Genomic DNA, 17,506 nt, shown 5'->3' with positions numbered 1-17,506 from the left:
TATTAACAGCTTAGATGAAAGATTATAAAACATCAGAAGCAGGGTTGGAGATTTAGCTCATTGGTAGAGTGCTTGCCTAGCAAGCCCAAGGCCCGGGTTTGATCCTAAGGTCAAAAAACAATAACACCAAACACCATATCAGAAGCGAACTAACTTCTGCCCTCTGGGGTTCTCCCATTGTGCTGTCAGCCTGTATTTAAGACCTCTTCCCTCCTTCAATAAACAGCATTAGGCATTCAGAAGAAGAAGAAGAAGAGAAGGAGGAGAAGGAGGGGAAGGACAAGAAGCAGAAGATGGCATCAAGGTCATGATGGTTAAACCCACAGAGACAGCTGACCAGTGCAAGTTGGAGCTCACTGACTCTGGATTAACAACTCAGGAACCTACATGGGACTGGACTAGGCCCGCTGAAAGCGGGTGACAGTTGTGTGGCTTGATCTGTTAGTGGGTTCCCTGGCAGCAGGGCCAGACATTATCCCAGGTGCATGAACTGACATTTTGGAACCCATTCCCTGTTGTGGGATACCTTGCTCAGCATTGATACAATGGAGAGGGGCTAGGCACTCCTTCAACTTGGTATGCCAGACTTTGCTGACTACCATGGGTGGCCTTACCCACTCTGAGAAGTGGATGGGGATAGAGTGGGAGGGAGGTGAGGAGGCGGGAGAAGGGGAGGGAGGGGGAACTGGGGATGATATGTAAAATGAAAAGAATTTTAATAAATAAATATATTAAAATATAAACAAACAAAAAACAACCCCCACCCACAAAAACCTCTACTGTAACAGTTTCTGAAGTAAGTAAAACTATACTGCAAACCTCTGCTGTAATGCTTTCTGATGTATGGTGAACTATACTAAAACCTCTACTGTAACACATCTTGAAGTAGACTCAATCTTCACTCTGAAACCTGGACACTAAATTAGGCACAAACTACAAAACACCTGTTTTTACTCAGAGATCTCTTTTAAGTGGGGGCAGAAAGGTTAAGTTACATTGGATCTTTTCTGACTCAGGCAGAAAAATGCAACAAATCATCTCCCAAGGGTAATTTTTAAGGAGGAGGAAAAGGGAGATTTAGATTTAGATTTAGATTTAGATTTAGATTTAGGTTTAGATCTCTATTAGTGTGGGCTAGGTTGACTGTTGAAGGAGATAGGGGGCAAGGGAGGAGAAAGGAAGGAGAAAGAAGAAAGGGACAGAGGGCTATTTGTCCAGGAGGAACAAGGGACTGCCTCTGGACAGAGAGTCGACTCACATGGCACACAGGCAAATGGTTTATAAAGGTAAATGGGGTAAACCCCTTGTTAGGATGAGGTGTTTAATTTTCTTTTTTCTTTTAAAAAATATTTTTATTTATTTAACATATAAACCACAGATTCTCCCTTTCCTCCCTCCTCTTGCTCCCTCCCAGCATCCCCGCTTTGACCCTCCCCCCAATGCTGTGCTCCAAAAGGGTAAGGCCTCCCATGGGGAGTCTCAAATCCTGGTATGTTCAGTTGAGGCAGGACCAAGTTTCTTTCCCCTGTATCAAGGTTGAGCAAGGACTCTGATCATATGTAACAGGCCCCAGGAAGCCAGCTCATGCTCCAGGGATAGATCTTGATCCCACTACTAGGTGACCCTCAAACAGACCAAGCTACACAACTGTCTGCTATGTTCAGAGGGCCTAATCTGATCCTATGTAGATTCCACATCTGTTGGTCTAAAGTTAGTGAGTTCCTATGAACTAGGTTTACTTCTTTCTGTAGATGGCCCCATCATGATCTTGATGCTCCCCTCAAAACTTCCCCCTCAAATAATCCCACTTCCCTCTCTTTGACTGAACTTCCAGAGCTCATATTGGTACTTGGCTGTGGATCTCTGCATATGCTTCCATCAGTTACTGGGTGAAGTCTCTATGATGGTGGTGAGGGTGTTCATCAGTGTAGGCCATCTCAGGCATCCTCTCCATTATTTCTAGTAGTCTCTCTGTGGTTGTCCTTGTGGATTACTGGGAATTGCCCTAGAACCAGGTTCCTCCCTTTCCCCATAATGTCTCCCTATATCAAGGTATCTCTTTCCTTGCTTTCCCACTCTGTCCTTCCCTCAGATCAAACATTCTGTTCCCTCATATTCTCATCCTCCATCACCTCTCCTCTTTTGTCCCCTCTCATCATCAGTTTACTCATGGAGATCTCTTCTCTTTCCCCTTGCCAAGGAAATCCATGCCATTCATCTTAGGAACTTCCTCGTTTCCTATCTGTTCTAGCAGTGGGAGTTGTAGTCTGATTACCCTTTGTTTTACTTGATGTACCTACTCGTGAGTGAATATGTTCCATGTTTGTCTTTCTGAGTCTGGGTTACCTCACTCAGGATGATATTTTCCAGTTCCATCCATTTGCCTGCAAATTTCATGATGCCATTGTTTTTCATGGCTGGGTAATACTCCATTGTGTATATGTGCAACATTTTCTTTATTCATTCTTTGGTTGAGGGGCATCTAGGTTGTTTCCATGTTCTGGCTACTATGAGTAATGCTGCTATGAACATAGTTGAGTAAGTGTCCTTGTGGTATAATTGAGCATCACTTGGGTATATGCCCAAGAGTGATATCATTGGGTCTTGAGGTAGATTGATTCCCAATTTTCTAAGGAGTCTCCATAATAATATCCAAAGTGGCTCTACAAATTTGTATTCCCAACAGCAGTGCGGAGTGTTTTCCTTGCTCCACATCCTCTCCAACATTAGCTGTCATCAGTGTTTTTGATCTTAGCTGTTTTGACAGGTATAAGACGGTATCTCAGTGTTGTTTTGATTTGCATTTCCCTGATGACTAAGGAGTTGAGCAAATTCTTAAATGTCTTTTGGCAAGTTGTGTTTCTTCTGTTGAGAATTCTCTGTTTAGCTCTGTAGCCCATTTTTTAATTGGATTGTTTGGTATTTTGATGTCTAGTTTTTTGAGTTCTTTATACATTTTGGAGTTCAGTGCTCTGTCAGATGTTGGGCTGGTGAAGAACTTTTCCCATTCTCTAGTATTCATTTTGTCTTATTTCCCATGTCCTTTACCTTACAGAAGCTTCTAAGTTTCAGGAGGTCACATTTATTAATTGTTTCTCTTAGTTTTTATGTTACTGGTGTTAAATTTATGAAGTGCCCCTCAATGCCAACGCACTCTAGGGCTACTTCATAGTTTCTATTATCTTAGGTTCAATGGCACTGGATTTATGTTGATGTCCACTTGGACTTTTATGCATGGAGATAGATATGGATCTACTTGGAGTCCTCTACATGTTGACATCCAGTTATACCAGCACCATGTGTTGAAGATGCCTTCTGTTTTCCATTGTACAGTTTTGTCAACTTCTTCTTCTTCTTCTTCTTCTTCTTCTTCTTCTTCTTCTTCTTCTTCTTCTTCTCCTTCTTTTTCTTCTTCTTCTTCTTCTTCTCCTCCTCCTCCTCCTCCTCCTCCTCCTCCTCCTCCCCCTCCTCCTCCTCCTCCCCCTCCTCCTCCTCCTCTCCCTCCTCCTCCTCCTCCTCCTCCTCCTCCTCCTCCTCCTCCTCATCTTTCTTCTTTTTTCAGGGGTGGTGGTGATAGTGGTGATGGTTTGGTGGTGGTGGTGGTGGTGGTGGTTTGAGACAGAGTTTCTCTGTGTAGTTCTCGAGCCTGTCCTGGAACTCACTCTGTAGCTCAGGATGTCCTCGAACTCACAGAGATCCACCTGTCTCTGCCTCCCAAGTGTTGGGATTAAAGGAGTGCCCCATCACTGCCCGGCCAGTTTTGACTTCCATGTCAAAAATCAGGTATTCATAGGTGTATGGATTAATATCAGTGTTCTCAATTCAAAACCATTCTTCCACAAGTTGGTTTTCATTTCAATACCAAGCTGTTTTTTGATACTATAGCTCTACAGTAGAGCTTCAAATCATGGATGGTTATGCCTCTAGATGTTGTTTTCTAGTAAAGGATCTTTTAGCTATTCTAAGTTTTGTTTTTCTTATGAATTTGAATATTATTCTTTCAAGATCTGTGAAGAGTTGTGATGGGAATTGTACTGAATGTGTAGACTGCTTTTGGCAAGAGTGCTATGTTTATTATGTTTTTTTCTACCTATCCATGAGCATGGGAGAGTTTTCCATTTTCTGATATCTTCTTCAATTTCTTTCTTCAAAGACTTAAAGTTCTTGTCATACAGGTCTTTTCCTTGTTCGCATAGAGGTACTACAAGGAATTTTATATTATTTATTGGTGGCTATTGTAAGGGGTGATGTTTCTCTGATATCTTTCTCAGCCCGATTTTCATGTGTATATAGGAGACTTATTTGTTGTTTGTTTGTTTTTCAGTTATTTTTGCATCCTGTCACATTACTGAAGTATTTATCAGTTGTAAGAGTTCCCTGGTAGAGAGCTTTGGGGGTCACTTATGTATACTATCATAGCATATGGAAATGACAAAAGTTTGAATTCTTTCTTTCTGATTCATAATAACTTGATCTCTTTTTGTTATCTTATTGCTCTAGCTAGTACTTTGAGTACTATATTGAATACATATGGGAAGAGTGTTCAGCCTTGTCTTATTCCTGATTTTAGTGGAATCACTTTGAGTTTCTCTCCATTTAATTTGATGTTGGCTTTTGGCTTGCTGTAAAATTGCCTTTATTATGTTTAGGTGATTATTTTTTATTCCTGATCTGTCCAAGACTTTTGTCATGAAGGGGTGCTGGATTTTGTCAAATATCTTTTCAAAATTTGTTCAGACCATCATGTGATTTTTTTCTTTCAGTGTGTTTATATGATGGATTTCATTGACAGATTTTTGTATTTTTCTGTGTTGAACCATCCCTCCATCTCTGGGATGAAGCCTACTTGATTGTAGTGTATGCCTCTTTTTTATGTGTTTTTGGATTCAGTTTGCCAGAATTTTATTAAGTATTTTACATCAATGTTCATGAGGGAGATTCATGGTGATATTTGGGGGGGGGGTGTTCAGTGTATTTGTTGTTTTGTAAGCTTCTATCAACTTCACTGGCATTTTCCTCTTTAGGTTTGGTAAGTTTTATTCTATGATTATGTTGAATATATTTTTTTCTGCCTTAGAGCTGGTATTCTCTTCCTTCTATACCTCTTATTCTCAGATTTGGTCATTTTATGGTGTCCCAGATTTCCTGGATGTTTTGCGTTATGACACTGTTGGGTTTAGTGTTTTCTTCAACCAATGAATCTATTGGCTTTATTGTATATTCAATGCCAGACACTCTGTTCCATCTCTTACATTCTGTTGGTTATGCCTGCATCTGTAGTCCCTGTTCATTTTCTCACACTTTCCATATCTAGCATTCCTTTTCTGTGTGTGACTGCTTTATTGCCTCTACTGCAATTTTCAAGTCTTGAACTTTTTCCTTCACCTGGTTTGTTGCTTTTCCTTTGTTTTCTTGGCTTTCATTAAGGGATTTATTGTTTTCATCCAATTTTTGTTTTCCTTTCCTTGATTTTTTAAGAGAATGCTCCATTTCCATTTAAATGCCTCAATCATCTTCATGAAGTTATTTTTAAGATTGTTTACTTCTGCTTCTTCTATGTTCCTATGTTCATGTCTTAAGATGTACAACGTTTATGTTTTTGAGGTGCTATATTGGTTTTCATGTTGTTGAATGTATTCTTGCACTGGGGTCTACCATCTCTTCCTCCAACCTGTTTAGGTGGTGTCCCTGTCTCAGGGAGGTACATGTTCCAATCAGTACTGGTGGTTTTTGTAGCTTGGGGAGCTGCTGGGGTCTCAGGAGATGTGTGAGTTTGGTGGATTGAATAGGACTTGGACATTATATGGTCCAATGGGGTGGTGGTGGTGGAACCAATTCATCAACACAGCCCCCTCTGCTGCTTCAAGGCATCAGACTGCTGTTTTTCTGTCAGCTTTTTATCTGCACCTGAATCTACTGATATTTTAACTACCATCTGCAATCCCCTTGCCCATAGACAGTGTGCTGCCACTCAGGCCAAGGCCTGGTGGGACTTCCAGTACACCATCTCTGCCTCTGCCACTGCCTCCAAACATAGTTGTTAACCAATTGTCTATCATTCTATTTACCAGTACAGATTTGGGAGTCACATGTTGGTGTGATACCAGCTACCTCAGAGAGGCCAAGAAGCCACCTGCTGACCTTCCTTTTTGTCTGGGGACCCAGCAAGAGAGAGAGCATCTCTCCAGGGATCACAAACCAAGAAGGACCATAAAACTCCAAGTCACTTCCTACTCCTTCCTGTGCATCTCTCTATCTGTTTTCCTGGCTTCTCTATATTCTTTATGGCTAATTCCAGTCAAGTAATTGCTGGGCTGTGGTGAAGGATGGGTCCTGGTTGATTGTGACTACCAAGTCAAAGAAGTCTGAAGAAGGAGCCATCTGTGTCCTCAACCACTTCAGTCCTGGAAATGTCCAAGATGCTCCTGGTTGATTGTGATGACCCAATGCTTGTCTTGTACACAGGAGGACCTGAATTGGATACTCCATTCTCACATAAAATGCCATAATTTCAAGTCCAGTTTTGGGAATTGGACCCAGGAACTCCCCTGGCTAGCTACCATCCCCTGATAGTTGAGCTCCAGGCCAATGAAAGACTTTATCTCAAAGGATGACACCTGGTTTTGTCCTCGGTCTCCACAAACACAGGAACACATGTGCATAAGCACATGCACACACTATACCGCCCTCCACATGCACACATAAACACACACACACACACACACACACACACAACACACACACACACCTGCATACACACACAAAGTCTCATATTAAATTGTAAGAATGTGCTTTAAAGGCCATTATTAATCATGTCAAATGGGCAAAATATATTTTCAAAATAATCCCCAAACTTCTTTAACCCAGCTTTTTGTGGGTATTAACTAATTTTTCAAACCCTCCCTATTTTTAAATAGGAGAAAGTAGGCTCCTACAGTGTAACCCCTGGATCTAATATACATGGAACAGAAAGATAAATTATAGTTCTATGTGTATCTCAGGAGTTTGGGCCCCAGAATATTTCAGTACCAGATGCATGTAAGTGAGGCAGAGTAGGGAACTGCAGGCATAACTCCTCCATGATACAGCTAATGTTTTATTGAGAGAGAGAGAGAGAGAGAGAGAGAGAGAGAGAGAGAGAGAACAGTCAGAGACATCTCAAAGGCCAGAGCAGAAACAAAAGAAGTCGACTGAACATAGCCAGCAGCCTCGGTATGTCAATGCTTTCTGCAAGATAGTAGGAAAGAATAGAGGATTGAAAACAGTGAGATCATTGTGGAAGTAGCAGGGGATAGACAAGAGTGAGCACATATGGGAAATAGCAGGGGATAGACCACAGTGAGAGCACAGGGAAAATAGCAGGGGATAGACCACAGTGAGAGCACAGGGAAAATAGCAGGGGATAGACCACAGTGAGAGCATAGGGAAAATAGCAGGGGATAGACCAGTGAGAGCACTGGGACAATAGCAAGAGACAACTTAGAACAGTGAGAATATCTCCATTACAAGTGTGGTGAATAGCTAGAGGGAGGGAAGAGCCAGGAGACCGGTGTGGAGTCTTTGAAATGTTTAACTAGTACTTGTGGGTAGGGACTGAGGGAGCCTGGAGACTGGCATGGGCCTTGATATGCAGAAAGGTGCCACTCATATGTGTTAACTGGAAAGCCATTGGCCCATTTTGCCAGAAGTAAGGGAAATGAGTCCTTTCGTTCACAGCAACTGAGTTCACAGATTCCCCAGGAATGCTGGCTTTTATCTAAACACTTGAAAACCTCTTATAGTCATACATTAGAGCAGAATCCTTGGAAATCATTCAACTGATGAGTGGTGAACATACCTCAAAAAGTGGTGAAGATAATTGAGTCTACAGATGCTGTGAGTGTGGGGAGGAAGAAGGACAGAAAAAGGATGGGTGTGGGTACAACAGTGTGGGGAAGAAGTTCTTGACTCCTGCAGCACTTGTGGCTTCACTGAACAATTTACTAAACAATTCAATATATCTAGCTTGAAGAGGGTTTTGCAAGTTGACAACTTGAGGTTTAACATGATGAATATGATAAATTACACTCATTTGACCATTATACAACCTGTTCATATATTGAAACATCACATTATACTCCAAATGGTGCAGTTATTTAATGTCAGTTAAGCATAAAAGTACACAGGAAGGAAGCGACTTGAATCAAAGCACAGAGGCAGAGCAAGACAGATCTCAGAGTTCAGGCCAATAGATCTATATTGAGATTTCCATGACAGTAAGGACTAAATAGAGAAACTAGTCCTCAAATAACAAAAATAAAATAATAAATGAATAGAAAAAAACCTGAGCAGTTCAGAGACAGAGGCAAATGGATTTATGAGCAATCAGGAACACCCTGGATAGAAATGAACATGTAGTATGGCCTGGTAACAAAAAATCAATGTTAAAAATTTGGAGACCTGGAAGTTTTCCTAGGAAGTACATGTAGATTTACAGAAATTTTGATTCTAAGCATTAAGAGTATTTAAAATATAGCCATAGAAGAAAAAGGAAGACAGAAGCTTAAATCATATAATCTCAAATATATTGATGTTGGGTTTATTAATTTATTTCTTTAAGAAGAGTCTCAAGTTCCTGGTCTCAAACTCATGTGTAGTTGGGGATGACTGTGGTGATATTTTGTTTATGTGCCAAACATAAAAATTTCCCGGAAGATTAGAGAGCAGATTCAATCAACAGTTCAGTTTAGAGGCCAGGGTGTGTTCCTCATACCTCTAGTCCCAGCACTAGGGAGGAGCAAGCAGGAATATCAGGAGTTCAAGACCAAGCTATATATATGTGAATCAATCAGTTGGAACAAAAGAAAAAGAAAGAGAAAGAGAGGTAGTGGGTGGAGACAGGTCAAGGTCATCTCTGCACAGACCTTATCCTTCTCAGTCCAGATCTCTTCGGAGAAGGTTCAACCACCCCCATGACACCAAAACCGATTAAGGGCAGAGGGTCCACCTTAGGGACACTTATGAGAAGGAAAGCACCAGGAAGGTTACCGAATTCCACAAAATACCTCCACAAAGGACTACTGGCAATGGTTGAGAGAGAGCCGGAACTGACCTACTCTGGTGATCAGATAGCCAGACACCGTAACTGTAGTGGTAGAACTCTCATCCGATGACTGATGAAAGGGGAGGCAGAGGTCTATGGCCAGGCCCCAGGTAGAGCTCCAGGAGTCCATTCAGCTCTACGGAGGAGGGATTGTAGGAGTGAGAATTGTTGAGAGCATGACTGGAAAAAGCACAGGGACAAATAGCCAGACTAGTGGAGACACATGAACACTGAACCAAGAGCTGAGGAGGAGCCCCCAACTGGTTCAGGCCCTCTGGATAAGTCAGACAGTGGATTAGCTTGAACTGTTTGGGAGGCCCCCAGGCAGTGGGACCTGGACCTGTCCTGAGTGGCTGCTTGGAACCTGGGGACTATGCAGGGACACATTGCTCAGCCTGGGTGAAGGGAGCAGAGGGACTGGACTTGCCTGCACTGAATCTACCAGGCTGAGCTGAATCGCCAGGGGAGTCCTTGCCCCGGAGGAGATGGGAAAGGGAGGTGGGGTGAGGGGAGAGTGGGGTTGGTGGCCGGAGGAGGGAGGACACGGCAATCCGTGGCTGACATGTAAAATTAAATTAAATAATACAGTTATTAAAAAGCGGGCAACGGAATATGATCATGTAGGCTTGAGAGATGGAAAAATAAAAATAAAATGCTCCTAAAGATCTCATGACCCCAGTGTTTTGTTTTTCTGTGTTTTCAGTTTTGCTTATTTCCACTCCTTTGTGATATTGTACGCACACGGCAGGTTCTGCACTCAACTTTATATCCCTTACAGCTGCTTCTCTCATTTAACCTTTTGCAACGCTTTGCCACAGTATTATTGTGCGTGATATGTCAAAGCTACCTTTCTTTCTACCCTTTGCATTTCCTGGCAGTAGAGCTAGACATCAAAACCTCTTTTATCATCTTATGTTGCCTGGTCTCTTAGTCCTATGTAGTTGAGGATGACTGTGTTGATATTTTGTTTATGCCCCAATCACAAAGGTTGCCCTGAAGATCAGAGGGCAGATCCGGGCACTAGTTCAGCATAGAGGCCAGAGAGTGTTGGCCCATACCTCTAATCCCAGCACTTGGGAGGAGGGAGGAGGAAGCAGGAAGATCAGGAGTTCAAGACCACCCCAGCTCCATGAGATTCAGTCAGTCAGTAAACACACACACACACACACACACACACACACACACACACACACACACAGAGAGAGAGAGAGAGAGAGAGAGAGAGAGAGAGAGAGAGAGAGAAAGAAAAGACAAAAGAAAAAAGAAAGAGAAAGAGAGGTAGTGGGCGGGGTTGTGCCACACCCTTAATTCCACCACCCGGGAGGTGGAGACAGGAATATAAGGCGGGTGGAGACAGGATCTCAGCTCATTCGGTCTGAGGATTCCTAGAGACGGGATCTCCGCCTTCCAGCTCAGGACTTGGAAAGGTGGGTGAGAGTTGGCTGTGGGTTGACTCCTGGTCTCTGTGATCTTTTGGCAATTTCTGTCTGAGATAACTGTGTCTGGGCATTTATTATCGGAACCAAGTAGAACTGGTGGTTTATCTGGTAGCCAGTGTGGGGCACAAACGCACAACCCTCAGAGGAAGAGTCTTGGGCTCTAGCCCTCGGAGCTAGCTCTCTTCTGAGACAGCGTCTTGGAAGACAGGAGTTAAATCAAGGTCCCGGGGCTGACTTGAGTCCCAGCTGCAAAGGTCAGGGTTCAGAGCGGCGCCCAGCACACGGAATCCTCTGCCACCATGCCCTGTGTGCACTATAAATTTTCCTCTAAACTCAACTATGACATGATCGTCTTTGATGGGCTCCATATCTCCCTGTGCGACTTAAAGAAGCAGATTATGGGGAGAGAAAGACTGAAAGCTGCCAATAGCGATCTGCGGATCTTCAACGCAGAGACGGAAGAAGAATATACGGATGACAATGCGCCAGTTCCTAAAAACACATCTGTCATTGTCAGAAGAATTCCTCCTGGAGGTGCTAAGTCGGCCAGGAAGACATACGCTCTAAGTCGAACTGAACCAGTGACGGGAACCAAACAGGCCAGCGCTGACTCTTCTGCATCTCTTTCTCTGGCCCAGCTCACAGAGACTGCCAATCTGGCTGAAGCCGAAGCTTCGGAGGAAGACAAAATCAAAGCGATGATGTTGCAATGTGGCCGTGAATACGGCCCAATGGGTTCCGTGAAGCAGCCTCTAGGTCCACCACCTCCGTCTTATACCTGTTTTCGTTGTGGTGTCCCCGGTCATCATGTTAAGAGTTGCCCAACAAACGGGGATAAGAACTTGCAGACTGGCCGGAGAATCAGAAGGAGCACTGGAATTCCTACAAGTTTTCTGACTGAGGTGGAAGATCCTAACGCGAAGGGTGCACTGCTTACCAACACTGGAAAATACGCAATACCAACCGTGGATGCGGAGGCCTATGGTGTGGGGAAGAAAGAGAAGGCACCCTTGTTACCAAGGGAACCGTCGTCATCTTCATCTTCATCTTCACAAGAAGACCGTCCTATCCCGGGGGAGCTCCTGTGCCTCATCTGCAAGGACCTCATGGTGGATGCCGCCATCATCCCCTGCTGTGGCAACAGTTACTGTGATGAATGCATTAGGACAGCCCTCCTGGAATCAGATGAACATACATGTCCAACGTGTCATCAGAACGATGTTTCTCCAGATGCTTTAACTGCCAACAAGTGTTTACGACAGGCTGTTACTAACTTCGGTAACGGAACTGGCTATACCAAAGTACCCGGCAAACATTTAGCTCCAGCCCCAACCCCAGTCCTGCCACCGATACCCCTCATTCAGGGGAAAGCAGAGCCTCTGATGAGAAGCCCAGTATCGAGGCAGCAGGATCCCCTGAGGATCCCGGTGACCTCTTCTTCAGCGGGCCCAGCTACCTCTGTATCTTCGTTCACTTCCAGTCCATCTTCCTTGGCTCCTTCTGTGCCTGGAAATCCATCTTCTGGCCCAGCTCCGGAACCTGATTTGCCCGGGACGGTGCCTGTAGCAGTCCATTCGGAAAAGCTAGATGGCCCTTCTCGGGAGGCCCGTGATAAATTCTCACTAGCCGCAGCGGTGGAACCAGAACATTCCAAGGGAGTCCCCTCAACTGCAACTGCTGCTCTTCCTGAGGAAAAGGGCCACCAGGTGCCCGTCCTTGGAACTCCATCTCTGTTGGGACAGTCATCATTGCAGGGACAGCGGATCCCCACAGCCGGTCCGGTAAGAAGAAGGGCTGCTCATCCAGGTGGTGGACCACCAGGTTCGGGACATTTCCACGAGTTTGGCTACCTGGTTTCTCCACCACAGCAAGTCAGAAGAGGGGAAGGAAGTTGTTCCAGGAGCACAGAGCGCGGGAGACAGCACAGCCGGAGATCCCAGAGGCCTCAAGGCCCCTCACTCCCAGCTTCTCCGGTCTGTGTGCCTGTTCCTCCAGGTGTCCCTCCCCCACAGGTCTCTCCTGGGTCTCCTCCTGGCCAGCAGAAGCCTGCAGGATACAGTGTCCCCGGTCCAGGGTTTCCACCAGCTCCTGCCAGTACCTGGAAACCTTGGGTATGGTCGTCAGGAGTGCAGCCTGCTCACCTAAACACCACGCCTACAACGCCAGCACGGCTTTTGTCCAGGGAAGAATTCTATAGAGAGCAGCGACGACTGAGGGAAGAGGAGAAGGAAAAGTCCAGGCTAGCCGAGTTTACCAATGATTTTCCTAAGGCGTCGACGGGGTGGGAAGAGATTCAGAGGAAGCGTAGGCGCTCCTGTTCCAGGCCTCGGTCTCCCTGTACTGCTTCATCGGATCCAAGAAGCGCATACACTGACTCAAATTCAAGATCTGGTTCGACACGGTCCAGCTCTTACTCTGGATCCTCCAGCCGCCCACACTCTGGCCTCTCTTCGCCATCACCTTGGTTCCCCAGGAGAGGCAGAGGCGAGAGACGTCATCACCCTTCAGGGTCCAGATCTGGAGCTTCTCACAGATCTCGGTCAAGGTCACCTCCACAGAGACGATATCATTCTCGCTCAAGGTCTCCTCAGAGAAGGTTCACCCACCCCCATGACGCCAAAACCTATTAAGGGCAGAGGGTCCACCTTAGGGACCCTTTTGAGAAGCAAAGCACCAGAAAGGTTACCGAATTCCACAAAATACCTCCACAGTAGACTACTGGCAATGGTCTAGAGAGAGCCGGAACTGACCTACACTGGTGATGGGACAGCCAGACACCGTAACTGTAGTGGTAGTACTCTCATCCGATGATTGGTGAAAGGGGACGCAGAGGTCTACGGCCAGGCCCCAGGTAGAGCCCCGGGAGTCCATTCGGCTCTATGGAGGAGGGATTGTATGAGTGAGAATTGTTGAGAGCATGATTGGAAAAAGCACAGGGACAAATAGCCAGACTAGTGGAGACACATGAACACTGAACCAAGAGCTGAGGAGGAGCCCCCAACTGGTTCAGGCCCTCTGGATAAGTCAGACAGTGGATTAGCTTGAACTGTTTGGGAGGCCCCCAGGCAGTGGGACCTGGACCTGTCCTGAGCGGCTGTTTGGAACCTGGGGACTATGCAGGGACACATTGCTCTGCCTGGGTGAAGGGAGCAGAGGCACTGGACTTGCCTGCACTGAATCTACCAGGCTGAGCTGAATCGCCAGGGGAGTCCTTGCCCTGGAGGAGATGGGAAAGGGAGGTGGGGTGAGGGGAGAGCGGGGTTGGTGGCCGGAGGAGGGAGGACACGGCAATCCGTGGCTGACATGTAAAATTAAATTAAATAATAAAGTTATAAAAAAGCGGGCAACGGAATATGATCATGTAGGCTTGAGAGATGGAAAAATACAAATAAAATGCTCCTAAAGATCTCATGACCCCAGTGTTTTGTGTTTCTGCGTTTTCATTTTTGCTTATTTCCACTCCTTTGTGATATTTTACGCACATGGCAGGTTCTGCACTCAACTTTATATCCCTTACAGCTGCTTCTTTCATTTAACCTTTGGCAACGCTTTGCCACAGTATTATTGTGCGTGATATGCCAAAGCTACCTTTCTTTCTAGCCTTTGCATTTCCTGGCAGTAGAGCTAGACATCAAAACCTCTTTTATCATCTTATGTTGCCTGGTCTCTTAGTCCTATGTAGTTGAGGATGACTGTGGTGATATTTTGTTTATGCCCCAATCACATAGGTTGCCCTGAAGATCAGAGGGCAGATCCAGGCACTAGTTCAGCATAGAGGCCAGGGAGTGTTGGCCCATACCTCTAATCCCAGCACTTGGGAGGAGGGAGGAGGAAGCAGGAAGATCAGGAGTTCAAGACCACCCCAGCTCCATGAGATTCAGTCAGTCAGTAACACACACAACACACACACACACACACACACACACACACACACACACACAGAGAGAGAGAGAGAGAGAGAGAGAGAGAGAGAGAGAGAGAGAGAAAGAAAAGACAAAAGAAAAAAGAAAGAGAAAGAGAGGTAGTGGGCGGGGTTTTGCCACACCCTTAATTCCACCACCCGGGAGGTGGAGACAGGAATATAAGGCGGGTGGAGACAGGATCTCAGCTCATTCGGTCTGAGGATTCCTAGAGACGGGATCTCCGCCTTCCAGCTCAGGACTTGGAAAGGTGGGTGAGAGTTGGCTGTGGGTTGACTCCTGGTCTCTGTGATCTTTTGGCAATTTCTGTCTGAGATAACTGTGTCTGGGCATTTATTATCGGAACCAAGTAGAACTGGTGGTTTATCTGGTAGCCAGTGTGGGGCACAAACGCACAACCCTCAGAGGAAGAGTCTTGGGCTCTAGCCCTCGGAGCTAGCTCTCTTCTGAGACAGCGTCTTGGAAGACAGGAGTTAAATCAAGGTCCCGGGGCTGACTTGAGTCCCAGCTGCAAAGGTCAGGGTTCAGAGCGGCGCCCAGCACACGGAATCCTCTGCCACCATGCCCTGTGTGCACTATAAATTTTCCTCTAAACTCAACTATGACATGATCGTCTTTGATGGGCTCCATATCTCCCTGTGCGACTTAAAGAAGCAGATTATGGGGAGAGAAAGACTGAAAGCTGCCAATAGCGATCTGCGGATCTTCAACGCAGAGACGGAAGAAGAATATACGGATGACAATGCGCCAGTTCCTAAAAACACATCTGTCATTGTCAGAAGAATTCCTCCTGGAGGTGCTAAGTCGGCCAGGAAGACATACGCTCTAAGTCGAACTGAACCAGTGACGGGAACCAAACAGGCCAGCGCTGACTCTTCTGCATCTCTTTCTCTGGCCCAGCTCACAGAGACTGCCAATCTGGCTGAAGCCGAAGCTTCGGAGGAAGACAAAATCAAAGCGATGATGTTGCAATGTGGCCGTGAATACGGCCCAATGGGTTCCGTGAAGCAGCCTCTAGGTCCACCACCTCCGTCTTATACCTGTTTTCGTTGTGGTGTCCCCGGTCATCATGTTAAGAGTTGCCCAACAAACGGGGATAAGAACTTGCAGACTGGCCGGAGAATCAGAAGGAGCACTGGAATTCCTACAAGTTTTCTGACTGAGGTGGAAGATCCTAACGCGAAGGGTGCACTGCTTACCAACACTGGAAAATACGCAATACCAACCGTGGATGCGGAGGCCTATGGTGTGGGGAAGAAAGAGAAGGCACCCTTGTTACCAAGGGAACCGTCGTCATCTTCATCTTCATCTTCACAAGAAGACCGTCCTATCCCGGGGGAGCTCCTGTGCCTCATCTGCAAGGACCTCATGGTGGATGCCGCCATCATCCCCTGCTGTGGCAACAGTTACTGTGATGAATGCATTAGGACAGCCCTCCTGGAATCAGATGAACATACATGTCCAACGTGTCATCAGAACGATGTTTTTCTAGATGTTTTAACTGTCAACAAGTGTTTATGACAGGCTGTTAATAACTTCAAAAATGGAACTGGTTATACAAATGGACAACAAAAATAGTTACCTCCGCCCCAACCCCAAATACTACCACCAAAAGCCTTCATTCAGCATAACCAGCAGACTCTGATGAGAACTCCAGTATGGAGACAGCAGGATCCTCTGAGGATCCAAGTGATGTCTTTCTCAACTGGCTCAGCTCCCTCAGTATCTTTGATAACTTCAAGTCCATCTTCCTTGACTCCTTCTGTGTCTGGAAATCCATCTTCTGTCCCAGCTCTGGTACATGATTTGATTGCGTCAGTGTCTATACCAATCCATTCAGAAAAATCAGGTGGTCCTTTTCAGGATTCGGATGATAAATTATTACCAGCTTCAGCATGCGAATCAGAACATTTTAAGGGAACATCCTCAATTGCAACTACTACTCCTCCTGAGGAAAAGGATCACGAGGTGCCTGTCCTTGGAACCCCATCTCAGTTGGCACAGTCATCATTGCAGGGACAGTGGATCCCCACAACTGGTCCGGTAAGAAAAAAATGCTGCTCGTCCAGGTGGTTCACCACCAGGTTGGGGACATTTCAACAAGCTTGGCTACCTGGTTTCTCCACCACAGCAAGTCAGAAGAGGGGAAGGAAGTTGTTCCAGGAGCACAGAGCATGTGAGACAGCACAGCCAAAGATCCCAGAGAGTGCAAGGCCCCTCACACCCAGCTCCTCCAGCCTGTGTGCCTGTTCCTCCAGGTGTCCCTCCACCATAGTTCTCTTCTGGGTTTTCTCCTGACCAGCCCAGACTTCAGGATACAGTATCCCTCCTCCAAAGTTTCCACCAGCTCCTAACAATATATCAAAACCTTGGGTATGGTCGTCAGGAATGCTGACTGCTCAGCCAACCTCCATGCCTACAATGCAATGTCATTGATCCACTTGGACTTGAGTTTTATGCATGGTGATAGATATGTATCTGTTTGCAATTTTCTACATGTTGATGTTCAGTTACACCAGCACCACATATTGAAGATGCCTTCTTTTATCCATTGTAAAGTTTGGACTTCTTTATCAAAGATCAGGTTTCATAGCTGTGTGGATTAATATCAGGGTTTTCAGTTCAAATCCATTCATCCACATGTTGCTTTTCATGCCAGTATCAAGCTGTTTTTGGTACTATAACTCTATGGTAGAGCTTGGAGTCATGGATGGTGATGCTCCAAATGTTTTCTTGTAAAGGATTTTTTTTTTAGTTCTTCTAGGTTATTTTGTTTTTTTCATATGAAATTGAGTAGTATTCTTTCAAGGTCTGTGAAAAATTCTGATGTGGTTTTGATGGGAATCATACTGAATCTGTAGGTTTCTTTTGGTAAGATTGTCATTTTTATTATGTACGTTCTACCTATCCTTGAAAATGGGAGATCTTTCCATATTCTGATACCTTCTTCATTTTCTTCAAGGACTACCTTGACTACCAAGGGTACAGAGACAAGAGGAATGTTGGGAAGGCCAAAAGAATGTTGATGATTTAGCCTGGAATATTCTGGGCTGTGCCATTCCCTG

The 17,506-nt window shown here is 45.4% G+C and overlaps 1 protein-coding gene and 1 pseudogene across 1 annotated transcript; both read left to right on the top strand.

Moving 5' to 3' along the window:
- Positions 1 to 10,820: 10,820 nt before the first annotated feature.
- Positions 10,821 to 13,235, top strand: LOC118575167 (E3 ubiquitin-protein ligase RBBP6-like). The gene is given in 1 exon segment (XM_036175830.1): positions 10,821 to 13,235. A coding segment is annotated over 1 exon segment (2,415 nt).
- A 1,767-nt stretch (positions 13,236 to 15,002) lies between these two features.
- On the top strand, positions 15,003 to 16,877 carry LOC118575166 (annotated as a pseudogene).
- Positions 16,878 to 17,506: the final 629 nt, after the last annotated feature.

The sequence above is a fragment of the Onychomys torridus genome, unplaced genomic scaffold (genome assembly GCF_903995425.1).
Source record: "Onychomys torridus unplaced genomic scaffold, mOncTor1.1, whole genome shotgun sequence".
Taxonomy (NCBI): Eukaryota; Metazoa; Chordata; class Mammalia; order Rodentia; family Cricetidae; genus Onychomys; species Onychomys torridus.
The sequence above is the reverse complement of the archived record's forward strand: the minus strand, read 5'-3'. Positions and strand labels throughout refer to the sequence as shown.